This window comes from Acomys russatus, chromosome 25 (assembly GCF_903995435.1).
Source record: "Acomys russatus chromosome 25, mAcoRus1.1, whole genome shotgun sequence".
Taxonomy (NCBI): Eukaryota; Metazoa; Chordata; class Mammalia; order Rodentia; family Muridae; genus Acomys; species Acomys russatus.
In genome coordinates, this window is record NC_067161.1 from 5,935,149 (window position 1) to 5,961,997 (window position 26,849).

Sequence of the window (26,849 nt, forward strand, 5' to 3'; positions counted from 1 at the left end):
CTTACTGTTAGCTCTGGGTTTCTTGAGGCTTCCTGAAAGTTGATGACCCCGTGGTCCTAGACAACAGCTAGTGCAGGAGTGATACTTCCTGAGCAGCTCTAGGATGCTTAGGTGTAGCCGCTGCTTGCTTCTTGTGATGTGGTCTTTTACCCAACTTCCTGCTTTCCTTAAGACTCCCCCCCCCTGGGGGGGGGGAGGTTTCTATGTGTGGCCTTGGCTGTCCTGGACTCACTTTGTAGACTGGGCTGTCCTTAAAATCACAGTGATCTGCCTCCCAAGTGCTGGGATTACAGGCGTGTGCCACCACTAATAGGATTGCACTCTTGACAGGTGAGAAATGGAGACCAGAGCTTGCCTTGAGTCACAGCTGTCTAGCAGAACTAGTCCTTGGGCCTGGGCACTTTCCACACTGCAGGCCCTGTCCCACCAGCAAGACTTAGCCACTGTCACTGCACTATCGTGCAATGTCCTTTACTAGGTGAGAGCTAAGAAAGGGAGGGGGAGTCTGTAACAGCCACTGTAGGAACTGGCAAGCTTAGGACCTGCAGGTAGAACACAGCCTTTGGACCAGCTGGGAACTTCTGCAGCCAGGACAGCTAGGGGCTCCAGTGGGACTAGAGCAGAGCGGAGGAAGATGCTCTCAGAACCCAAGGCAGAACTCTCTACAGGATCGGGGTAGAGACACGTTTGACAGGGTTAAAGGGATCAGAAGGACAAGTGAGGAATGATGCAGTCCCTTTAATGTGTTTCATACAGTGGAGATGACAGAGGTAAAAGGGTCAGCAGCAGGTGTCAGTGTGGGAACACACAGTGGCTGGAGGTAGGAAAGGGCAGCAGGGGCTCCCAACAAGGAGCTGAGCTGCAGAACCGTTTTCTAGGCACTGGGAAGCTCTGGGAAGTGTTCTTGGAAGGCTCTCCCTGAGGCTCCGGAGGAGGCCTGTGTGCTCTCCAATAAGAGGTTGAAGGAATGAGAGCCGTTGTGTGGCCATGAGGCTGTCACTGATGCCTCAGGAACTGGGTCTGACCTGGGTCAGTCAGCTTGGGGGTCAGGGGGAACTTCAGACAAGGCTTTGATGAGTCCTCTGTCCTCCCCTCCTGCTGGTGACAGGCTGTAAGACTCACAGATAAAGATGGCCAGGCTGGCAGAGGTGCAAACCACGGGATCAGTTCAGTTGTCACCTGGCCAGCTTTCTCTCAGGCAGGCCACGCTGTGGGCTGCGGCTCATAGACAGGAAGCTGGCTTGCAAACAGAAACATCAGCCTTTTGGCAGAACATTGGCCCTAGTTCATGCCCCAGCCTCCACTGCAGATTGGGAGCGCATCAAAAGTCTTCAGCTTTGTCCCAGGTGGGTAACTGTGGATGGCTTGTGTTTTTTCATCATCAGATCTCCCATTCGATGGTAAGGTATGGTTCAAAACAGCTGCAGGTTTTCATTAAACGTTCACTGGTGTGTTGGTGTGATTGCATTTGTAAGGCAGAGGCAGGTAGACCCCAAGCTCAAGGTCAGCCTGGTCTACATGGCAGGTTCTGGGGCTACATAGTGAGACCACATCTCAAAATAGGATCTCCTCAAAGCCACCAAACCCACATCTTAAGTTTCACAAAGGCTAAGGGGCCCAGGCACACTCTTCTTTTCCCCCCTCTCCCTGTATCTTCATATAATGGGGAAATTTCAGAGAGTAGCCATGTATCCTATCAGCCAGCTCTTAGACCATGGGCTGGGAGAAGGGACTGGTAGACGTTACTTCTGGTTTTGAGGTACCTACATCATAGGGTGAGATCCACATGAGGGCCACATCCATGCTAGGCAGGTGTTCTTTGGGCTATGCTCCTAACCCCAGAGCCACCAATCTTTTTGGTTTTTTTTTTTAAAGACAAGGTCTCACTCTATCTCAGGCCTCAGATTTCTGAGCATGGATTAGACATATGAGACACCACACCCAGCCATAGCCATTTTTGGTAAGTTCTTTCCCTTAGGGCTGCTGGTAATAACTGAAGGTGGAGGGGCGCCTACTGGCATGTCCAGTGAGCTAACCTCTAGCCCCAGTATGACTGGACCCATGAGAACAGCCTGGCTGGAGGTTGAGGGCCATGTGCATCTGAGGAGGGACTCCAGCTCCGGCCCTAAGTGACCCCTGACCCTGAGTGACCTTTTAGTCTTGTTGGACAGGACCAGCTTCCTCTGTTAAGGGAAGAGCTCCTCACAGATCCTGCGTGTGTCCTCAGGTGCTGTCACTGTGTAGCCCACAGTTCTAGGGTCTGTGTAGATCTCGTGGTCATTGCCACCCTGCAGAGAAACACAGAAGTGGTAGGTCATGCTTTGTCTTGGTCCATGGCTGCAGCAACCCTGATGTTCCCAGCTTAAGGTTGTTTCTTCAGTTAACTTCCCCTGAGTTTCCAAGAAAGGAATGACATTTTAGTTATACTGAGCAAGGAGTTTAACCTTCCCATGAACTGCACTCAGGCTCAGAAAAGGTAATTATGCTCACGAAAGTCATTAGGACGCCTTTGTGAGGATCTGTCTAAGGCTTATTTTTCTAGTGAAAAAGCACAGTAAATGACAGTATCTCATTTGTCTTTGTGCTCAGATTTCTCCTGCATGACACAAGGCGTGTTGGTGGGGCAGGCAGCCTGGAGCGGAGCTGTTTACAGCCTGTGACAATGAACATGGCTGGGCTGCCCACAGCCACTGGCCACATCGGGCAACTAGGCAGTTCAAGTGTGGCCAGTAAGAGAGAGGAACTGCACTGAGGCTATTCGACTGTGTACATGTACAGGTACATGTACATGTTTCTGTGTGCATGCATGCACGTGTAGGGCAGAGGTCGACTGGCTGTCTTTCTCAGTTGGTCTCCATCTTTTTTATTGAGACAGGGTCTTTCACTGAACCTGACTCAGCTGGATGAGCTGGCCAGGGAGTCCTAGGGTCCACATGTAATTGCAGGTTTTCCACCTGTATTCCAGTTCCTGAAATAACAACTCTCAGGCTTTATTATTTATGAATTATTATTATGAATAAATGTCCAGGCCATAAGCTTTGGGTTGTTCCCGCGCTAGCTCATAACCTGTTACTTGTTTTTTGTATGTGTACCACCGGGCTGGTTACCTCTCCTCAGCTTCATGCATCTGTCTTCCTCAGAGTCCAGGGTGAATCTACCACTTCTCTCTCTTTTTCCCCCCAAGATTTATTCATTTATTATTGTATATATAGCAGTGTTTTACCTGAATGTCATAAGAGGGCATCAGATCACACTATAATGGTTGTGAGCCACCATGTGGTTCTTGGGAATTGAACTCAGGACCTCTGGAAGAGCAGACGGTGCTCTCAACAGCTGAGCCATCTCTTAAACCCCCTCTACCACCTCACTATCCCAGAGCTCATCTCTCTCAGCTTGAACTCCCACCTCCTATCTGCTGCCTCAGCTAGCAGGCCATCAGCTTTTTATTGACAGGTGATGCTTCCATACAGTACACAAGAGATTCTCTCTACAACTTGTCTCTGCTTCCCCAGTGCTGGGGTTGTAAACACACCACCGTGCCTGGCTTCTTACATGGGTGCCTGGGTCTGAAAAGGTCTCGCGCTTGTGTGGTAAATATGTGATGGTAAACCATCTCCCTGGCTTTGAGTTTATTCTATCATCATCGTAGTTGTCATCAGCACCATTATTTTGAGGAAGTTAGGGTACATTGCCCAGGCTGGTCTCAAACTTAAGATCTCTGCTTTAGCTGTCCTATGGCTGGGATTAGAGGCACAGGCCACCATCATTGATTTTAAAGAAATCTAAATGGCCCCAGTGCGGGCTGGCCTCAGAGCAGATGAGAACCAAGAAGAAACGGTGGGGACCACGAAGTAGGCAGCAGTCAGTGAACCCAACAGCAAGGAGCTTCGTGTGAGATTTCAGAGGGAGCCACAGGTATGATGGGGCTTACTGAAGGACAGGAGCTCTATAGAGAAGCCACTTTTACGAAAGCATCTACTTCAAACCACATGGGGCCTGAAAGCAGGATGTGTCAATCACCAAACCCTTCAAAACTGGAGGCACCTAGTGAGAGTCACTGCCCCAAGCTTGCAGTCACTTTGGACTCCATGAACAGCAGACTATGCCGGCTGGTCCACCCCCAGAGGGGTGGTCATCCACTGTGTGAGGAAGGCTGTGCCTGGAGCAGTGCTTCCTGAGAGCCAGTCTGTCTCCATCTTGCAGATTAGAGCTGAAGCTGCCCCACACCTCCCTTCCCTCTCCCCATCTGTCCTTTAAGCTCATGTCAGTTCCCTAGAGGCGGACTTGTGGCCACAGAGCCTGGGCTTTTGCCATAAGACTGGCTACAAATGGACAGGGCAGGCAGGCGGGCGGGCCGCAGATAGAACGATTAGGAGGCTCCTGACAGAAGCCATTACCTTAGACGAGAGACTCTTGCAGGCAGAGGCAGGCAGGCCTTCATGAGTTTGAGGCCAGCCTGGTGTACCTAGTGAGACCCTGTCTCAAAACCAAAACCCAGGCTGTCCAGAGCCATAGGTCAGAGGTCATCAGAAGCAGAAGCAGACCTGAGCTAGTGGCAGAGGCTACCCCGTCTGGACTGGAGTGTTCACAGGCTGGATGTGCATGTGCTCCTGATCTGCTAGGAAAAGCTGAGCCACCCCAAGCTCGGTAACAAAAACTACTCCCAGAAAAGTGGGAAGGCTGATCCCCCCAGGCATCTGGAAGTTAGCATGTTAAAACTTAATCCTTACCAGGCCCAAGGTCTGAGGACGGAAAGGGAGGCTGGGATTGATGAGCAATGCTTAACTCTTCCATGGAGGGACAAGGTGGGCACAGTACCTATCTGTCCAGGCCTGTGAGCCCCTTAACACAAGGATGCAGAGCTGCTGTATGGCAGTGTGTACCTGTGATGTGGACAGCCACCCATAGCACTGACTGACTCTCTGTATACATTAGCCGACACTCAATGCTCTGACTGTAATACAATTCACCCTGCATTTAGGTGAGGCAGGCACAGAGGTGAGAGGGACTGCTCTCAAATGGAGCAGGTCAGGGGAGCTGACAATTAAACAACAAAATGCATGCATACCAGGGGTGGGGGTGGGGTACATGCCTTTAGTCTCAGCACTCGGGAGACAGCAGGCAGATCTCTGAGATCGAGGCCAGGGCCACACAGAGACTAGTCCTGAGGTTTTGCATATACAAGGTGAGTGCTAATTCTCCCAATCTAGAACAAGTAAACGGTGTGTAACACGGGCTGGGCAGCAGCCCTGGAGTGAGGACCAGGTCTGTGGGTGGCTTGAAGCTGGACAGCTGCCCTGCTTCTCTAGCCAGTGGAGCAGGAGGCACAGACTCTGTGGCCCCAGGAAGTCAATTGCACACTAGAGGTCAAAGCCTGTGCCCTGCTGAACAGAACCACAGCGCAGACGGTGGGGCGGGATGCTTACACTCTGAAGAACCAGTCTCAGGACCAGCAGGCCATGCGCTCTGGTGTTCAAGAAGGCAGGCAGGCAGGCAGGCAGGCAGGCAGGCAGGGATGCCAAGAACATCTGAAGCTAGTATGAGGACCTCTAAGCTGGCTCAAAAATCCTGCTAGTTCAGGAAGCAGACTGCGGAGAGCATGGACTTCCTACACAACTGGGTGGGGAGAACACATGGTGTGCTATCATTGGCCCCTGAGTGCATGGCTTAGTCCAGATGGCAAAGGCCAATCTCTCACCTACAACATGGCTGAGGATTTGAGTGTTAGGAAGGTTCTGGTAGCGAGGTAACCACTCTAGAGTTTTCTAACAGGCCCTGGCCTCTCAGTCCCAGCTGAACCTCTTGGCGACACTCTTACAAAGCTAGAGTCTGAGCTGGCTGTGGGCAGACTCTGCAGAAAAGATGTACTCCCTTGTAGAGGAATGTTAATTCAGAACATGGCGGTTCTGGCAAGAGATCACGTCCAAAGACTTTCTAGGTCTATGTAATCCAGCTGGCAAGAGATCACATCCAAAGATCTTCTAGGTCTGTGTGATCCGGCTGGAATATAAACATACCTTTAATCCAGGAGACAGAGGCAAACAAATCTGAGTTCAAGGCCAGTCTGGTATAGAGTAAGTATCAGGTAAAGAAAAGCTTAGGTCCAGGTGTGGTGGTGCATGTCTTTAATCCGAAAGGAAGGTAGTTACTTTGTAGAAGGAAGCACCCAGGGTTTGAAAGTGATGTCTAGCCGGATGCTGTGGCGCACGCCTTTAATCCCAGTACTTGGGAGGCAGAGACAGGCAGATCTCTGTGAGTTTGAGGCCAGCCTGGTCTACAAAGCAAGTTACAAAGACAGTCAGGGCTACACAGAGAAACCTTGTCTCAAAAAAGAAAAAAAAAAAAAAAAAAAAAGGAGGCAGTTTTTCAGAGAGGGGAGGCAGTTTTTTTTTAACCAGGGCAGTAATACATAGGTTGCAGAGAGAGAAAGGGGGCGGGGGGAGAGAGAGAGAGAACACTCAAGTGAGGATGCAACAGGCCAGAAAATGATTAGAGAAAGTCAGAAGATTAGAGCAGATTGCTGAGTTAGTTTGAGGCCATGCAGGGCAAGAAAGAAGCCCGATTAAATAAATCAGCTGGGAGAAGAGTTTGAGTCGGAACAGCTGAGTTGAACCAGCCTGCCCAGAGCTCAGAAAGAACAAGGGTGAGCTCATTAAGCAGGAAGTCTCAGGCTGAAAACATTCTAGGCCTAGGTTAGACTGTATGGAGGCTAGAAGCTTCCAGGACCAGGCCTAGACTAGCAGAAGGAGGCAGCAAGCCTCCCAGACGACAACTGAGCAGGCAAACAAAAGTTACTTTTACACTCTCTGGGGCTGGAGGTGGCTTAGCAGCTAAGAACACCAGCTATTCCTTCTTCCCAGGGACTCAGGCGAGACTCCCAGCACTCACAGTCATCTGGGACACCACTTCCAAGGGATCTGACACGCTTTTGACCTCCACAGACAACAGAGAGGCAAGTGGTGCACAGAATCTACATGAGGCAAAACACCCATACACTTAAAAAAAAAAATGTAGCTGCTGATTCCTTAGGTAAAGCCTGGCCAGGAGACCTCCCAGGGTCTTGTTTTATCTACACAAGATTCCTTTAGAGGAGAAATGCATTCCCCACTGGGGTTCTCAGACCTGCTGTGGCAAGTGATGGGGCCATCACCCCTGGCCACCTTATGGGAGGGGTCTTTGCAGGCTATGTGAGGGAGGAACAGGTATTGGGGTGGGGCACAGACAGCAAGTTCACTGTGTGCATCCAGCAGGCACTTGAAAACCAGACCCTTCTGCTTTCTCCATTTAGTATTTAGTTACCAACAGACTATTATTGAACCAGTTAAAAGGTGTGCCAATGGGTGGCTGGGGTCTCTGAAGGCAGAGGACTGTGATCTGGGTGACCAGTAGGAAATTTTTTGGTGTTTTTTGTTTTTCGAGGCAGGGCTTCTCTGTGTAGCCTTGGCTGTCCTGGACTCGCTTTGTAAACCAGGCTGGCCTCGTACTCACAGAGATCCACCTACCTCTGCCTCCCGAGTGCTGGGATTAAAGGCATGTACCACCGTGCCTGGCTCTATTCAGAACTCTTTATGCATTTACAAGCTGATATGGGGGGGGGGAGAGAAAGTACTTTTCCATCATTAGCAAAAAACAGAACACAATATTCTACTGTTCTGTCCTTTGCTAACAAAAACCATACAGATGGGTCTGCATCAGAGCGTTTAATTTCCACGGGTAATGGATGGCACCTTAAATGTGCCTGTCTTCCCCTGCCCCCCCCCCCCCCCAGCCCTGCATCCTAGCTTGTTCAGGTGGGCTCACAGCTATGTAACTCAGAAAAGTAACACACAAGAGAAACCATGCATAGGTGGCTAAGAGATCTTGCCTTAACCAGATGATGTCCACAAGAAGACTTTGAGAGGGAGCACTCTCGCCTAGGGATCTGTCTGGTGCTCCTAGGGAGCCTCTAACATCAGGGCTGCGACTTTTTCTATCCAGACTGAGTTAACAACTCAGCTGGCCTTTGGGGACACCAGCCTTGGGGGCTAAGAACCATTTGGGAAAGGGAAGACCCTTCCTTTCTTACTCTGCTCTCACACAGAGGCCACTTTGTGAGTCACAGCCGATCCTGTTGGCGGAGGCTGTGCTGCTGCAGTGGGAGACTGCTGGGCAATTCTGCCTCTTTGGGCAGGGAAATGGCTTTTCATTGACAGAGCTCAGCTAGAAGCCAGTAAAACCATGAAAGAGGACAAGCGTGGTGTGTGTGTGTGTGTGTGTGTGTGTGTGTGTGTGTGTGAGAGAGAGAGAGAGAGAGAGAGAGAGAGAGAGAGAGAGAGAGAGAGAGAGAGAGAGAGGAGAGGGGTTAAGGAATATGAGACATAGTCCCATTACGTAGCTCAGGTTGACCTCAAACATGTAATCCTCCTGCCTCTGCCTCCCAAGTGTTGGGATTATAGGAATATACCACCACACCTGGTTTCACTTAAACTAAAAACAAAACAAAACAAAACAAAAATGTGAATCAAGGCATGGGAATGCAGGAGTTAAGTAAACAGAGCAGCAAAGCCTCTGACTCTCATCAGCCACATTCTAGTCTGCAGAGTCCCAGCAAGGCTCTAGCTGCCATTCTACATGGGTCTGGGTTGCTGTGACTGAATGTGGCCACTCCAGGAGGAGAGCTGTGCTGTGCCATTCTACCCTTAGAACAAGGCTGCGCTGCTTCAGAGCTGGTTGGCTCGAAGCCCTGTGAGAGCTGCCGTGGCCTAGGGCTATTATATGGGCAGAGAGCAATGTTTTTGTGGAAAACTCCGTATGTTTTAGCAGACACAGACATCTATGTGGAGATGATGCCCAGCAATTCAGATAACCAGTCCCTCAAAGAAACAAACTCACACGGCTGTGCTACCTGAAAAGACTAAACAAGTGGTGCACTGCAACACTGAAACGCTGCTACTGAGAGCGCCTCCTGGAGGTCTCCCTGCCCTGGCTATACTGCATCATACCTCAGAAGCTCTGCTGCCCTTCTTGCTCTGCTGCCCTCACTCACGCCTCACATATCACCGGCCTGCCATGCTATCCTAGCAAAGCATGTACCAGTGGGTCTTAATAGAGTTCTTTCCTTTCTGTAAGGAATGGGACCTAGGACGCTGGAGGTGCAGCTCAGTTTGTAATGTGCTAGCCAGACATGCACAAAGCCCTGAGTGTGATCCCAAGCACTGCATAAAATCAGGTGTGCCAGGGCATGACAACAGCCGGAAGATCAGGAGTTTAAGGTCATCTTTGGCTACATGGGGACTTTGAGACCAGCCTGGGCTAGACACCCTGTTGCAAACAAACAAACAAACAAACAAACAAACAAACAAACAAACAAAACCCAATGAAACAGAAAGCAAATGAACAAACAAAAACAAATGGCTCCACTTGAGGCTGGGTGGCACAGGCTACAGCCCACCTACTCTGGAGGCCGATTTGGACTTCAGAGTGAGTTCAAGGCCAGACTGGCAACGTAATAAAACCCCGCCCCAAAATAAAGAGAAATGGGATCAATATGTAGCTTCATGGAAGAGATCTTGCCTAGCATGTGAGGTTCTGGGTTCAATTTACAATGCTGAAAGAGCTGAGGGGACACCAAGTTGGACAAAGGAAGCTTCAGGATAATTTTCAGATCCAGAATATACATATATAAAAATTATTATTATTATTATTATTATTATTGTTGTTGTTGTTGTTGTTGTTGTTGTTGTTGTTATTGTTATTATTATTATTTTATTATTATATGGTGTTTTGAGACAAGGTTTCTCTGTGTAATAGCCCTGGCTGTCCTGGACTCACTTTGTAGACTAGGCTGGCCTCGAATTCATGGAGATCTTCCTGCTTCTGCCTCCCTGAGTGCTGGGATTACAGGTGTGTGCTATCATGCCCAGCCATTAGCTTAATATTTAAGTTCAAGTCTGATGTGACTCTTTCAGGGTCTACATTCAATGTGTTTTGTATCCAATGAAATCAACAAAGGGATTTGATCATAAAGCATCATTAAGAAGGTGGTGGTGGTGCACGCCTTTAATCCCAGCACTTGGGAGGCAGAGGCAGGTGAATCACTGTGAGTTCAAGGCCAGCCTGGTCTACAAAACAAGTCCAGGACAGCCAAGGTTACACAGAGAAACCCTGACTCAAAAAACCAAAAGAGGGTGCTGGAAAGATGGCTCAGAGGTTAAGAGCACCGTTTGCTCTTCCGAAGGTCCTGAGTTCAATTCCCAGCAACTACATGGTGGCTCACAACCATCTATAATGAGATCTGGTGCCTGCTTCTGGTGTACAGGAAGAATAACTCTGGCTGTACGAATAAATAAATAGATAAATAAATAAATATCTTTAAAAAACAAAACAACAACAACAACAACAACAAAAAACCAAAAGAAAAAAAAAAAAAAAAGGTGAAGGAACCAACATAAACAAATAAACAAATAAACTCCAGATAGGTATGGTGGCATACACCTTGAGAGGCAGAAGCAGGGGGCTTTCTGTGAACTGGAGGCCAGCCTGATCTACAGAGCAAGTTCCAGGACTACACAGCCAGGGCTACACAGAGAAACCCTGTCTCGGGGGAAATAATAGCCGGATATGGTGGCTCACACCTATAATCCCAGCACTAGAAGCTGAAGCAGGAGGATTGCCAAGAGTTAGAAGCCAGTTTTGGCCACTGAGTGAGAGGGAAAAACAAAACAAATGAGAAATAAGACGATAAAGTAAGGCTAGTTTCTGTAGTGCTTGCACTTGAGGCTGTGGCATAAGATCCATGGTACACAGTGCTCTAAAACGTAGGCCTCTTCCTGGGACCAGATCTCTCAGTTCCTCTGCATCTATACTGAGCAGTGCAATTCCTGGATCACACGAGGCTCTGCTTTTAGCTGTTTGAGGACCTCTATACAGTTACCCATGCTGGCTGCACATTTACTGCTCCAAGTGGGGTCACTGACTTCTACCTCCTTCTATGTGTGTCTGTGCACAGTGGCCAGTCTGTCAGGAGAAGGTGGCTTTCACTGTGGCCTGGACCTGCATTTTTATCATCTGTTATCACAGTCAACCTTATATGCCCAGGAGTCCACTGTGTCTCCCTTGGTACAATGCCTTCAAACATGTTCAATTGGGTCGTTCTTTAATTATTTTATATGTATGGATGTTTTGCCTGCATGCATGTCTGTGCATCTATCTATGTGTGCCTGGTCCCCACAGAGGCCAGAGAGACAGGGCTTCTGGTTCCCACAGAACTAGAGTTACAGGTGGCTTGCTAGCTGCCATGTGGGTGCTGGGAATGGGGTCCTCTGGAAGAGCAGCCGCTGCTCTTTAGCGCTGAGCCATCTCTCCAGCCCCTTAAATCAGGTTTTTACTTTGCTGCTGAGCTGCAAGAGTCTCTGGTACATTTCGGATAGACAGACATATGGTTTGTGAGTATTCCCTCACACTTTAGAGGCTGCCTTTTTTGTTTCTGTTTAGTTTTTTTTTTTTTTTTAGGCAGGGTCTCTTTATGTAGACCAGGCTGGCCTTGAACAACAGATATGTCTGCCTTTGCCTCCCAGGTGCTGGGATTGAAAGTGTGTGCCACCACGCCTGGCCATGGGCTGCCTTTTCCTGCCGTGGTCTCTTTGCTTAGCAGCAGCAATGTTTTTGTCTGGTCCAGTCCTGCTTGTTTATTTGGTTTCCTTTGCCTGTGTTTTTGGGTCAGTCCAAGACAATGCCCAGAGGCTGCTTCCTGTGTTTTCTTCTAGGAGGACTGCCCTGTCAGGCCCATAGATAAGCAGCCAAACACAATGAAGCCACAGCCCCACATTCACAGAGGCATTGCCTGGGACAGAGCAGAATTCACAGGTCTGCCAGTGGACTGATAAAGTAAAGCAGCTGTATGAGGTCTGAGCTGGAGACTGAGGCGGGCCAGTGCCCATACAGTGTAGGACTACCCAGTGGTAACAAAGGGAATTCTTATTGCTGTTTGTAAGGATAAGGATGGACCCGGAGGCTGTCACATTAAGTAAAATAACCCACTCTCATCAAGGGCCCTGGTGGAGGCAGATCTCAGACAGAGCAGATCTTTTTTTTTTTTTTTTTTCAAGACAGGGTTTCTCTGTGTAACTCTGGCTGTCCTGGACTCACTTTGTAGACCAGGCTGGCCTTGAACTCACAGCGATCCACCTGCCTCTGCCTCCCAAGTGCTGGGATTAAAAGCGTGTGCCACCACGCCTGGCACTAGAGCAGATCTTGACAGAGCAGCACCAAAGGGACCAGAGCTCCATAGCTACAGCATTTATGATGGATGCCACACTGGGTTCAGAACGGCCACCACACCTGGACCAGGTCCCTACAAGGAGGTGACATGGGCAGCACAGGGTGGGAAGCAGACAGGCACAGGCAGTGAGGCAGCTCTTAGGCCTCGGATGGTGGCCGTACGACCTATGCAGGGAGAGCCTAGCAATGCTGCCCAAGTGGCTCTGAGGAAACGGCTTCACTATGCCCCTCTCTGGCATTAGCCTGGCTCAGTCTCCAGCTCAGACTTCATCTACCCTGAACTTAGGCTTTCGGCAAAGCTCTCACTCTGACAGCCCGCTGCACTCCTTGCAGGATGCCCTAGGCAGATTCTCACTCCAACTCTGTCTGACCAACTGTGAGTATCAGACTCAGGTCATTCCCCATCTTCTCATGTCTGGGACCCTAGTGTGCAATTTACAATGACACAGTAGAGCAGGATAATAAAGTGACAATGGTAAAGGGACTTGATTCAAAAGGCACACTGGAAAAGATCTGCAGTCCTTGCTTCCACTGGGCAGGGCCTCAAAGCTCTGAGGGGCAGGGTAGGCTAGAAGGGCCATCGGGAAGGGTGTAAAATGGCACAAGAGCCTGCTGTAGCCTCCTCCCTGTACAAAACAGCCTGCTGTAGCCTCCCCCCTGCACAAAACAGCCTGCTGTAGCCTCCCCCTGCACAAAACAGCCTGCTGTAGCCTCCCCCCTGCACAAAACAGCCTGCTGTAGCCTCCCCCCTGCACAAAAAGCACAGGAAACATTTCCTACTTACTGGCATAGTCTTGTCTCCGAAGAAATAAAGGGTCTTGTAACCATCGTGTTCTAGGTGTCTCAGGCAATACCGCTTGTCCCACCCATCAGGAAAGACATCAAAGCTGATCTGGCCACCTGCAGGATGGAAAGGGGACACACAGCTAAGCACAGCTGGGGTGTGGCTCAGAGGTAGCTGGCTTTCCTAGGATACCAGGGGCTCTTGAGCACCATCCCCAGCACAGCTCCAGGTGAGAGGCAGGAAGCTAACACCTTTTGGAAAATAGTACAGCTTATTTTATTCTTTTCTATCCTTGCTTACCGCTTAATGGTACTTTATGGACAGGTTCTTTGCTGGCTTTCCCAGCATTGTTTCACCTGGGTCTAAAAGCAACCATCTCTCTGACTGCTTTTCCAAGGAAGAGGCTTACAAGTTTAAATGAAGCAGGCTAATGTAAAAACCCTAGTAAAGGCTCCTTTACCCCAGTGGGCCTGTCTGGTACTTTAACATACCCTGAGCCAGTCCATACCTATCACCGTAGAGTTCAGGAAGCTGAGATAGTTAAGGATGAGTTCAAGGCCAGCCTGAACGTCATGTGAATTCCAGGCAAGCCTGGGCTACAGAGTAAAAAATCTTTTTTTTTTTTAAAAAAGCATTTCTTTCTTTCTTTCTTTCTTTTTTTTCTGATTTATTTATTACGTATAAAGTGCGCATTAGATCACGTTATGGATGGTTGTAAGCTACCATGTGGTTGCTAGGACTGAACTCAGGGTCCCTGGAAGAGCAGACAGAGTTCTTATCCACTGAGCCATCTCTCCAGCCCCCCAAAATCTTAAAAAACAAAAACAAAACAAAACAAAACAAAAAACCTAACCAAACCAAACTACCACCAGTGGAAATGCCAAAAGCAGGTTGTCTGAGCCCTTCCTGTAGGTAATAGAAAGACAACTTATAGGAAGATACTCCCTAAAATTTTTCCTTCATCTTTCTTTTCCTTTCTCATCCATTCACTCATCTACTCATTCATGTGTATGAGTGTTTTTCCTGCATAGATGTCTGTGTACCACATGCATGCCTGTGCTCAAGGAAGCTTCTGCGGAATGAAACCTTGGGAACTGCAGCTACAGATGATTGTGAGCTGTCACGCTAGTCCTGGGAATTGAATCCTGGTCCTTTGAATTGCTGAGCCAGCTTTCCAGCTGCTATGTGGGTACTTTTCAGAGCAGGAAGAAACCACCCAACCAAGCAAGACCCCCAAAACAACATTTTCAAAGCTATCAGAGAAGCATTCACTCACAGTTCAGGAATAATTGAGAATCTCCCTGGTCATGTGTGACACACGGTTCCTTTGCAAGGCCTGTTTCCCTAACCCTGCACACCTCTTAAAGCTAGCAAAGCCAGAGGGAGGCTTCAAGGCAACGCTGACAGTGCTGCCAGGAGACACGAGCATGCCTGAAGCATTTACACAGGAGATGGTTCAGTGGGTAAAGGTGACTGCTGCCAAGCCTGACACCCTGAACTCAATCCCCGGGGACCCACGTGGTGGAAGGAGAAAACCGACTCCTCAAAGCTGTCCTCTAATCTCCACACACGTGCTGTGGCTTGTGTGCTCCTTTGCCCTGCCCTTCCCCCAACACACCAAAAATATAATAAAACTTTATAGGCATATGCTACCAAGTACTGAAGCAGGGGCCAAGCTTCAGGCAGAACTCTGTACCAGAGCCAGCACTGACCCAATGGCAGTCAACACAGGTTCTGTGAGCCTGGACAACTGTCTGTTCCTTTCTGAGCCTCTCTCTTGCTCTGTCAAAGCCCGCCTCCCCAAACTTCTGTGGTTCCCTGAAGATGACACACTGCAGGATCTTGGTCTCCCTCGTGGAGAGGCTCAAGTCTGCCTCTCAGGAGATCAGCGAGGCTTCTTTTCCACCTAAAAGTGGGAAGCATTTTTTTTTTTTTTTTTAACTGTCCACACACAAGACACAGCTCTTCTGGGAAAGACAGAAGAGCAGGAAGGAAAAGTCCTGCCCGGTGCAGATGTAGCACCAGACACAGAAGCACGGAAAACACTTCCTGGCATGGGGATGTCCTGCTGTGGCAGCTTGTGTAACCGTGGCACAACAGTAGAAAGTAAAAATTTCTACATCAAGATTAACAATTTGGGGCTAGAGAGATGGCTCAGGGGTTGAAAGCACTGGGCAGGGTTCAGGTCACTGTCTGTAGCTTCTTTGGACACTGGGCGTGCACATGGCACTCACACATATACTCAGGCCAAACACACATATAAAACAAGTAAAATCTTAAAAGAGAGAGAGGGAGAAAGACAAATGAAAGAAGCTGGTAGGAGAAAAGACTGGAAGCTCTTCCTCACCCAGGCATCACCTCAGGAACAAAGCATAATGAAGACAAAAGCCCTGCGCTGTGAAAAGAGGGAGGGCTATAAAAGACCATACGCCAGCCACTTCCATTCTTTTTTTTTAATTAATTAATTAATTTTTAGTTTTTTTTTATTTTTACTTTTGCCATTTCCATTTTTAAGGGTGCTTTTGCCTTTCTTAGTTACATGTCTATTTTTACTCCACATCTAACTTTGAAAGCACGCCCCCACTCCCTCCCTAGCACCCCCAGGACTTTCATCTACCCTGTACTGTTTTTCTCTTAAACTAATAAAGTTGTCCTCATGATTCCTTCTGAGTCTGTTTCTAAGTTCTTTTATTAGTGAGAGACTAAGAACCCCAAAAGGTAACTTCAGTTTCCCCAGTAGCAACCATCCTACCCACCACAGCCCTAAGCATTCAGTGGCCCAGTACATGCTCTGGGCGCACAGGGACCGAGGCCTGGGCTTGCACCATACCTATGGAGAATGTGAGGCCTTTCCCGGCAAACTCCTTCCTCAGATCTGCTACGAATTTTTGTCGTATATGTTCTTTCTGAGAGAAACAAAAAGAGATCCACTGTCCATTGCATCGCAGTATAGACGCACCTTAAATACTGGCCACAGGCTCTACAGTTTGGCTTCTTTTCTCAAACATGGCCACTTCCCCCACATATGACTAAGAACTTACTTTGTCGAGTTCGTAGAACTCAATTCGTTCTTCTTGGCTGCAGCTTCTTCCAATAGGGGAAACATTCAACATGCCATTTCGGAATTCGATAAAAGTTCCTCTGGGGGAGGGGAAAAGAAGGCGACAGGGGTGCCTCAAAATATAGAATACCTTATTAATTGAGCAACATTACGTCCTAGGCAGCAGGAGTATGGGTTTCTCATGGGCTGTGCACCATACTTCTGTAGCCACATAGTACTATAGCCTTGAAATGTGGCTAATCCAGATTGAGCTGGATAGACTTAGCAAGGAAAAGGTACACTCATCATTCAGATTTTTTTATGTGTATATGTATCTATGCATGTGAACATGTGTGAATGTACACGTGGAAGCCAGAGGGCCACAGCAGGTATCTTCATGGATTGTTCTCTACCTTATTTTCTGAGATGGGCCTCTCACTGAGTCTGGAGCTCACCAATTCAGCAAGCTCGGAGATGCATCTGCTTTCTGCCTCCTCAGCACAGGATTGTAAGCATGCACTGCAGATCCATCTTTTTTGAGGATGCTAGGTCCTCTGTTTTGACCAGAAAGCATTTTACTGACTGAACTATCTTCCCAGCTGAGGTGGACTAGGACTCATGTGTTTGAGTGCCTGGTCACCAGAGGATGGTATTATTGGAGGTGTGGCCTTGAGGAAGGAAATGCGTCATTAGGGAGTAGGCCTTGAAGTCTCAGAAGCTCAAGCCAGGCCCCGTGTCACTCTCTCTTCCTGCTGCCTGCAGTTCAAGATGTAGAACTCTAGCTACTTCTCCAGTACCTCTGAACTACAAGCCAATAAATGTTTCCCCCAATAAAACGTTTTCCTTTGTAAGAGTTGCCATGGTCATGGTGTCTCTTCACAGCAGTACAAGTCCAAACAACAACACCAGCCCTATTTTTTTTCTGAGCAAAGCAGAGATGCAGAAAAGAAATGAAAGAAAGAGCTCCCCAGGGTGGGAGGACCACAGGGAGGAATTCCCCACACCCCACTTCGTGAGGGAGGGTCTTATGCAACCCAGGCTGTCCTTGAACTTGCCATGGAGCCAATGATGGATGTCCTGGAGTGGCAGGTCCTCCTGCCTCTACCTCCCAAGTGTTGGGGTTATAGGCCTGAGGCACCGTGTCTCACTAGTCACAATATTTTACATTGACTATTTGGTAAAATGATGCTTTGCTGTTTCCAGGACCAGAGACTGTGGTCCAGGGAGCCTCACTAATGACTCAGGAAACTTGATTTATTCAGAGGCAGACTACTCATTCAGGCTTGATGTGATCACAGAAAGTGGAGCAGATCAACACTGTTTCAGTTATTCCGGGGAAGATGGCTAGAAATTAAAAAAAATAATAATCATGCCTTTAGTTTTCAACTCAGAATACCTTTTTTTTTTTTTTTTTTTTTGAGACAGGGTTTCTCTGTGTAGCCTTGGCTGTCCTAGACTAGCTTTGTAGACCAGGCTGGCCTCGAATTCGCAGTGATCTGCCTGCCTCCTTCCTCAGAATATTTTTTTAAACTTATTTTGTGAGGGGCAGGTAGGATAGGCACATGTGTAGGTAAGAAGACATTTGTGGGTCCAGGGTTTTATGACTTAAGATAATAAGATAATAAGGTACCAGATGGCAGATATTATGTTGTAGAGGAGTTTATTAAATGAGCATGGAGGGATAAGGAAAAGGGGGAGGGGTACCCCAGAGAGAGACAGAGACAGAGAAAGGAAAAGAGGGGAGAGAGGAAGAGTAAAGGGGAGCAGGGAAGGTAGAGAGAGAGCCTCAAGGAGGGTCTGGTCTTTTCTATGGCCCTGGGCAGGGGCACGCCCCTGTGGCAGGTAAGCAATGACGTCACAGGTAGCAGACTGAGCGGAATCCTAACACAGGGCATGTAGTGTCGTGCTCTATCCTCTCTGCTTTAGTCCCTTGAGACCATCTCTCCACGGACCTGGAGAGAAGGTGGGCTAGCAAATCCCAGTGGTCCCGTCCCTGTCCTCCACAGTGCTTAGATTACAGGTGTCTGTGTGACCAAAGCTAACTTCCGTGAGCTCCGGGGACTTGAACCTGTCTCTTCATGCCTGTGCAGCTAGTGTTCTTCCTCACTGCATGAACCCTCCAGCCCCTATAATGCGGATTTTCTTTAAGCACTGCAGGTCACAGTTGGTTTTATATGACATATAGCTTTAGACTTTCAGACTGTGAGCTCCTGATGCTTTTAAAAAATTGTGTGCATTTATGTATATGAGTGTGTAATGTATGTGTGTACATGTGTTTTATGTATGTGCATTTGTTTTGTTTTGTTTATCAAGACAGGGTTTTTCTGTGTAATAGCCCTGGCTGTCCTGAAATTCTCTGGCCTCAAACTCACAGAGATCCACTTGCCTCTGCCTCCTGAGTAGTGGGATTAAAGGCGTGTACCACCCTGCCCCGCAATGTATATGTATGTAATGTATGTGCATGTGTATACCACTAGTGTTTGACGCTGTTTTCACTACCACTCTCCAGTTTTTCTTCTGAGACAATTTTCCCTCACTGCCTGACTAGTCTCCCAGGATACTCTGTTTCCACTTCCTCATGGTTGTTTTATAGGACATGACCATACTCCATTTTTGTGTGGGTGCTGGGGATATGAACTTTGGCCCTCATGCTGGTGTGACAGGCTCACTAGGTAAAGCAATTTCCTTAGACCCTTCTTTTTTTGGAGATAATGTTTCACTCTGTAGTCCAGCTAGACAAGGAACTAACTTTGAAGCCCAATATTCACAGTAATCCTCCTGCCTTGCTGTCCTTCAAATTGGCTGACAGGTGTGACTCGTCACCTCGCCCCCAACTTTATTTTGATCAAGACAGGGTCTCACTGTGTTGGGTCTCACTGAGATTTGGAAGCTACTGTGTAGACCATTCTGGCTTCCAGCTCACAGAGACCCACCTGCCGTGCGTCACTACATCTGGCCTCTTCCCTTTTTAAGAAAACTAAACAAAACAGAATCTATGGCACATGCCTGTAGTCCCAACACTCAAGGGGACAGAGGCAGGTGGATCTCTGTGAGTTTTAGCCTAGCCTGGTCTATGATGTGAGTCCAGGACAGCCAAGGCTACACAGAGAAACCCTGTCTCGGAAAAAGAAAACAAGCAAACAAACAAAACCAACAGAGTCTAGCTACGATGCCCAAGAAACCCCTGCCTGACCTGTGATCCTCCTGCCTCAGCCTCTCTAGCACTGGGATTATAGGCAGATGTCACCCTGTTAGGCTCTGTACTCTTCACATGCTATTTCACGGGGCTTTCTCTCATGATAGCCCTGAACCTGCACAGGCTTCCGTGTCCGCACAGCACGCCATCACATGGGCAGCCGTCATCTTTACAGCCATCTTCATGTGGTTGGCTATCCACACTATCTCCAAGTCCTTCTACTATGTGCTGGGTTTTGGCTGTGAGCATGAATGCACCCGATGAGCCTACTATGCCACATTCTAGAAGAGCCGCTTTGTTAAAAGAGTGAACCCACCTTTTCTTAGGGAGTTTAATTTTTGCAATGTAGCTCAGGCAGTAGTTGATCAGGTCTTGGATCACGGCCTCCCCCAGATGGCCTTGAATGCTCTAGGCAAACAAACAGGAATTATTTGATATAATAAGTACTTTCAAAATGGCTTCATGGCAAACCCAGACATCCTGCTAAAAGCGCTGGAAGCCACAGGCTGCCCCAGAAGGGACAGTGACATATCCTGCTGTCCTTTCACCTCCTTCTCTTTTCTGCTGGTGGAAAACATCAGGCAAAACACAGATGCACCGGTCAGAAGCACCTAACGCCTCATGACTCAGGGATTTGCGATCCTGCTCTTTCACACACTTCCTGTGAGGGCCCGAGAGCGTACTGCAGTTGTTTGTAGTATTAAGGGCAGCCTTTCTCCCGGCTGGGTGAGTGGCCTGCTCTAGCTTTGGCTATTGTAGGACTCAAGCAACTTTAAAAGGCCATTATAAAGATGGGGTCACTGTCTGGAACAAGCACCAGCTGCACAGGGCGAAATTCAAACTTAACAAAGCAGACAGTGTGAAGAGTCCCTCTCTCCCACCCGAGCTCGCCAGCATGTGCCCGGAGGCATTCAATCATTAGCACTTACACTGTGTAAGTCTGCACCCCCTCTCTTTAGTTTTTCCAGTTTGAGACTGTCTCACTAAAGCTGCCCAGGTGAACTCATGCTGGGATGACAGGCTGCCCCCACAGTGCTGGCTGGCACACGACCTATCAGTAGTGACCCAGAATGGGCTGCGCACTTAACAACTTACCTGCTTACACAAAAGCTTCCCATCTTTGTACGCCACCAAGCCATTCTCTGGAAACACATAGTCGTACTTCTCAACCACTATAACCAAAACAAGATGAAACTGAGGATGCATTGAACAGAAGCCTGCCTTTCTCTCTCTACCTCAACACCCAGCACCAAGGGCCCAGCTAAGCACCCGGGGACTGTGCCAGCCCTCCTCACCAGGGGGCTGGGGACTGCAACAGCAGCTCTGTAAGTCTGCGGGATGATAAGTGAGGCGCGGACCGACCCTGCCAGTGTGCAAAGATGCTGGCCCACTCCCGCTTCCAACTGTCACGGACCAGCAGCAGCAGGAAACAAGTGAAAAGGAGATGGTCACACTCTGTTCTCAGGTTTTCCAGATCAAAATTGCTAGGTTCAATTTTGCATTCTTTTGGTAACGCTTATAATGGGCCACGCTGTGATGGCGCACGCCTTTAATCACAGTACTCAGGAGGCAGAGGCAAGCAGATCTCTGAGTTCGAGGCAAGGCTGGTCTACAGAGTTAGTTCCAGGACAGCCAAGGCTATACAGAGAAGCCCTGTCTCAAAAAAACAAACAAATATATTATTTTGTATGCATGTGTGCATTTGGCATGTACATGCCATGGTGTGTGGGGGGTAGCTTAGAAGACAACTTGTGGGGGCTGGTTCTCTCCTTCTATGTGGGTGCCAAGTACTGAGCTCAGGTTGTCAAGTGCCTTTACCCACTGAGCAATCTACCCACCCCCAAATAACTGTTTTATAAAAGTAAAAATTGAAAAAGCTGTCTTAAAGGCACATGCTACTATGCCAGCCTGTCTTGTCTTTCAGACAGGTCCTCATGACGCCCAGGCTTGACTTCATAACAAGTTTCTGGAGTGCAAAGATGACAGGGATGTCCACGACACCAGCTGATGCTGATGCAAGGTGCCTTCTCAGCTGGCTTCTAGTATCTAAGTATCTGACTCTCCTTACATCTTCACTGAAAGACACAGCCCTGCCACTCATCTCAAGACTATCTATAATCCCAGAGCCCTGAAGTGATACAAAACCTCTCAGAGCACGTTTTTGGTTTTGTTTGCTTGTTTGTTTTTTGGGTTTTCAAGACAGGGTTCCTCTGTGTAGCCTTGGCTATCCTGGACTAGCCGGCCTTGAACTCAGATCGATCCATCTGCCTCTGCCTCCCTAGTGCTTTCAGAGCATGTTTTTAAGTACAGCACTGGAGGCAGGAATGGCAAACACCCTGGGACAGGATTTCCTGGGCTGAATATGCCTTGTGCTGCTGCTGCTAGTGTTTCTAAACAGAGCACTCAAAGGTAGAAGAAGCAGACCGTGTCCTGCACATGCAGAGCCGACTCCTCCCATAGTGATCTGTTCTAACCCACAGACTTGCTGCGTTCCCAACCATGGCAACGCGATCCCAAGGACACACCTGGCAATGTCTGGAGACAGCTTGGGTTGTTACAACTGTGGCTGTGTGTGCCTGCACTCTACTGCCATCTAGTGGGGAGAGGCCAGAGATGGTAGTAGGCATCCTACAACCAATCCCACCCATACAACAGTACATTTTTTTTTTGTCTTTTTTAAACATGTCAGTTGTCTTAAAAAAAAAAAAAAACAACTGTATTTTATGTGTATGAGCAGTTTATATGCATATATGTATGTGCACCTCATGAGGCTGGAATTATACAGTTGTGAGCTACCATGTGGGTCCTGGGAACCAAACCAGAATCCTCCATAAAAGCAGCCAAGTGCTCTTTACTGCTGAGCCATTTCTCCAGTCCTGTTTTTGTCTTGTTTTTAAAAACAGGGTTTGGCTCTGTAGCTCCAAGTGACCTCAAACTCGTGACCCTCCCCCCCTTAGCCGCCCAAGTGTCTGGTCACAGGAGAGCATGCCACACTACAATGGTGAGTGAAGAGCTTTCCCTTTTTCAATCTCTCTCCTCACTGCTTCTCACAGGCCAGCTACCCCAGAGGCCCTGAGAAGACAAATAACACAGCCTGTACAGCAACAAAGACTTAAATTTATATCAGACTGTGCTCTATCTGCAAGGTCAGGCACCAGAATTTTGGGGGGATACTTGCTAAAATATGATGTCCAGGTCTTAGAGACCCACTCTTCCACCATCTCCAGGAAAGAGGCCAGAACACCCTCCAGCTAGGTGTGGTGGCTGATGCCTGTCACTCCAGCACTCAGGACGTGGAGACAGGAAGTGAGTTTGAGCCCGGCCTGGGCTACAGAGTGAGACCCTATCACAAAGGTTCTCTGTGCTGGAGACCCTGGTGGTAGGGAAGCCTAGTGACTCTCATGATTTGGGAACCCTGGAACACAGTGGGTCAGAGCAACGGGGACAAAGTACTGAGACCAGAGGTGTCTCCACACATGAGTGGAGGGGACAGCCAGGAGGTGGAACCTGCGCTGGAGAGAGAGAGCAGTGACATGCAAGCAGGAGAGAGAGAAGAGGTTCCACAAGCAAAGACATAGACATGTGTCTGTCCCGGTGAGCCTATCTGTACACCTAAGTGAAGGTTCTGCCGAAGATCTCAGAATGTACTTTTATAGGGTTAAAGCAAAGGCCAGATGAGGGGATGCATGGCTGCATGCACCTAGTCCTCAGCTTTGGGCTGAAGGGTAATTAGCACTTACCGTCACTCCCCAGTTGCTCTTGCACTTTCTCAAAATCTGACCCACCTACCACTCCAATTTTGGTCTTCTGCCTCAAATTTTGTAGAAAGCCATCCATTTCTTTTGTAATTTTCTACATGTCAGGAAGGAAAATGGGATGATTTTGAGTCATATAATCAGATGAAAACTACAGACTAATTCAGCTCCTACTTTACACAAGCTATTACTAGGCCTGTAGAAAAAAAATTAAATATTAAAAAAAAATTAAATATTTACTTGTTACTTGGGGCTATTAACCTTTTTTCTTTTCCCCCTTTCTTTTGTATTTTGTATTGGAAGTCTAGCCCTAACTCTCCCGCCCTGCTATAGGCTGTTCAGCTCTTTATTAACCAATCAGAAGATGGAGAGATTTTTTACAGAACATTGAGACAGGAGATGCTTCATAGAAATGACAATTCCAACATCGGGGACTGCAAACAGATCTCTGGGTAGAGAAAGCAGCATTTAACTACACAGTGCACAGAACTCTCCCCGAACAAGAAGTCACAGAGCCATCTGCCTCTGTCTCCCAAGTGCTGGGATTAAAGGCGTGCACCCCCACACCTGGCTTTCCTCCAACTTTTTACAGAGAAATATTGACTTACCAGAAATAACTAGACCTTTGCTAGTTGCCTCTATGAGCCACTGAGTTCCCAAGTGGTTTGCTCGGACGTGACACCAGAATGGTAGGTAGAAAAGACTCAATTGCGAAACTTTATTTTTTGTTTTTGTTTTTGTTTTTGTTTTTTTGAGACAGGGTTTCTCTGTGTAGCCTTGACTATTCTGGACTAACTTTGTAGACCAGGCTGGCCTCGAACTCACAGCAATTCGCCTGCTTCTGCCTCCCAAGTGCTGGGATTAAAGGTGTGCGCCACCACTGCCTGGCTCGCAAAACTCTTAAAGACATGCAATCTAAGCAGCACTGAAGCACTCCCATCTTCAACATAGGAGCACCGCCTTCTGTCCTAGCCTTCTGCACACATGAGCCACACGGCACTGTGGTCAGCCAGCACGACACAGCCTGCTGAACCCTTGAGTTCACAGTACGATCTCCTTCCCTGTGCCCACTTCTCAACGCCTGGCCACCATCTGCCATTTTTTTCCCCCAGCTTACACATCGTCATGGTGAAGAGGTTGTGAAAATACCTTTTATGCACGTGTCAACAACCCCAGCTGATCCAAAAGTGAAACAAAATACAACCTTGTGCTGGGGGTTGTAACACACCCCCAACAAAATAAAGCAGTTAACACCTGGAGGACTGACACTGAGGTGGGAGACAAAAAACCTACAGAAGGTATTGGAGAGGTGGCAACAGTTAAGGCAGTTGTACTGTGGATCCCCGGAGGCTTCAAACCCACTGTGACCATGACTGTATTACTGGAGTCAAGCATTGTTTGTCCATGTAGGTGTTTCTGGCACCTTCTCTCCCAGAGAGAGAGAGTTAAGTAGCTGTGACAGAGATGAGATGGTCTACAAACCTTAAAATATTGACTCTCTGGGTCTGGGGATATGGCTCAGTGGGAGAGTGTTTACGTAGCTCATTCAAGGTGCTGGGGTCCATCTCTACAACCAACAAGTAAACGCCTGAGCACCTGTGTGTGTGTGTGTGTGGTGTGTGACTATCTACCTTTTACAGGAAAGCATGTCAACTTCTGGGCTACGGCAATAGAAATACTTGGTGAGATAATGACATCATCATTATGAAGGATGATGCCCTTGCCCTTGGCCTTGATGCATGCTGAAGTGCAGAGGGCTGAAGCAGCACGGCACCTGTGGTTTAGAAAGTTACTCAGCAGGAGGAAACACAAAGGGATTATGACGTCAGCTGCTTTTAGCGCAAATGGCAGGGATATGGGGTCTGTTTACTATTTTTACCAGTGATTTCTCTGTGAGATTTTTCAGGATGCCAAAGTTGGAAAATGATTCATGGAGGTTTACATTTTCTCTCTCTCTCTCTCTCTCTCTCTCTCTCTCTCTCTCTTTTTTTTTTTTTTTTTTTTTTTTTTTGAAGTTTCTCTTAGGTCCTACTGTTTAGGGAAGAAAGCACCCAGGAGGACAAACTCCACAAACAGGGAAGTGTGCCAACCTCTGGAGTCCATGCTAACCAGACGGAACCCACGTAGGCCATATCCTGTTACAACACCTGCAGTAAAGATGACTTGTTCTTCCTCTTCCAGATAGCACTGTGACTAGTGACGTGTGTGAGGCGTAGGGGAGGCAGGAAAGGCTGCAGTTCTCAACATACAGGCAAATTCTCCTGTAAATTACAGTTTTCTTTTATTATTATAAGTGCTATGATCACTGAGAGGACATTGTTCCAAATGTCTGAAACACATTCTGGATCCCCTGGCTTTTTGGCTTTTTCATACTTCATGCCCATCGGTGCCCATTTGCTGGGGGCGGGGGAAACAGAAGCACTTCCCCACTAGCTCATTTGGTACCTGGCGTGGCCTCCACCTGCCACAGGGAAGTGAAATGACAAACAGGGCAACTGCCAGTGCCTTGAGGCACAGGGACTTGAACCACAGCTGCTGTAAGAAGCTCAAGCCCAGCATTCTGGAGGCAGAGGCAGGCGGATGTCTGTGAGTTCGAGGCCAGCCTGCTCTACAAATCGAGTCCAGGACAGCCAAGGCTATAAAGTGAAACCATGTCTCAAAAAACAAAACAAGAAACCTAAAAACAAACAAAAAAAAATTTTTTTTTAAAGAAAATGAAGAGGGGTATGTGTGGGTAGGTGTCCTCCACAGGAAACACAGTGCAGTTGGAGGTGAATATGATTGAGATATACTATAAACATGTAATTGCCAAAGAATAAAAAACATATTTTAAAAAATAGACTGATATATCTATGGTTACACACACTTAACATGGGCATCTGGAACACACTAAAAGGGGCGGGGCAGAGGGAGCAACATCCGAGGTATTTGAGCCCAGTCTCAAGTCTGAATGACTTCTGCTCAATCACGACTCTGTGCAAAGTAAGTAGAGAGGCCAGTCATCACCAGAATGAACCCACAAAAACTTACTTCCCGTTCCTCTGGCTCCTGGATGCTCTCAGCGAACAGCCTGTTAACCACCTGGGACCCCATTACTGCAGGGGCTGGTGGCAGCTGCTCACGTCTCAGGCCTGATCTGGGGGCAGAACTCTCCTGCCTTTTTGTGATCCTCACCAACACTCAGCCCATGCTAAAGGCAATGCCCGGTTTAAAGTGGCTTCGGGTGGAGGGAATCTGTTCAAGGTCAGACAGCTGAAAACCTGCCTATGATATACTAGAAGACACAGCCAGAGGCGACAGGGCTGGGGAGGTGACACGGCAGGGCCTAGGCTGGAGTTATAGTCCAAGTCACAAATCCCCAGTGCCCCCGCAAAATCAGATCCTAATTTTGAGACTCTGATTCCTGCTCCAAGGGTTTTTTTGGCCCCCTTTTCCTACGCACCCCGCTCAGGACCCTTGTCTCCTGGTTCCCGGACAGTCGTTACCGCGGTCTGGGGCAGCCCGGGCGCCGCTCCACGACCGCCAGCACCCCCTCGCGCTGCCTACCTGCCGAGGGGCAGTCAGGGTCCCATCCACGTCGAAGAGGCAGAGCGTGGCCATATCTCCAGTCAGAAGACTCGCTGGCACCCGGAACTCCACCCGGAACTTCCGGGTCCACGCCAGGCTCCGTAGCCCCAAGGCACAACGGGAAGATTCCCTTACGGATCACTCGTGACAGATACAGGATTTGAACTACAATTCCCAAGACGCAATAGTGTCTCTTCATCTTAGTTTGCGCAGGCGTCTTTTTTTTAACCGCCGCGCAAGCGCTCTTCA

At 48.3% G+C, this 26,849-nt stretch overlaps 1 protein-coding gene across 1 annotated transcript; it reads right to left on the reverse strand.

The window, feature by feature from the left end:
• Window positions 1–1,939: 1,939 nt before the first annotated feature.
• Window positions 1,940–26,744, reverse strand: Pmm2 (phosphomannomutase 2). Its single transcript, XM_051167248.1, has 8 exons — window positions 26,580–26,744; window positions 23,019–23,130; window positions 20,374–20,450; window positions 19,595–19,686; window positions 16,084–16,183; window positions 15,873–15,948; window positions 13,043–13,158; window positions 1,940–2,288 (listed from the first exon to the last, which is right to left on the reverse strand). The coding sequence occupies exons 1-8, from the start codon at window positions 26,631–26,633 to the stop codon at window positions 2,187–2,189; spliced, it is 729 nt and encodes a 242-aa protein (XP_051023205.1). The 5' UTR covers window positions 26,634–26,744; the 3' UTR covers window positions 1,940–2,186.
• Window positions 26,745–26,849: the final 105 nt, after the last annotated feature.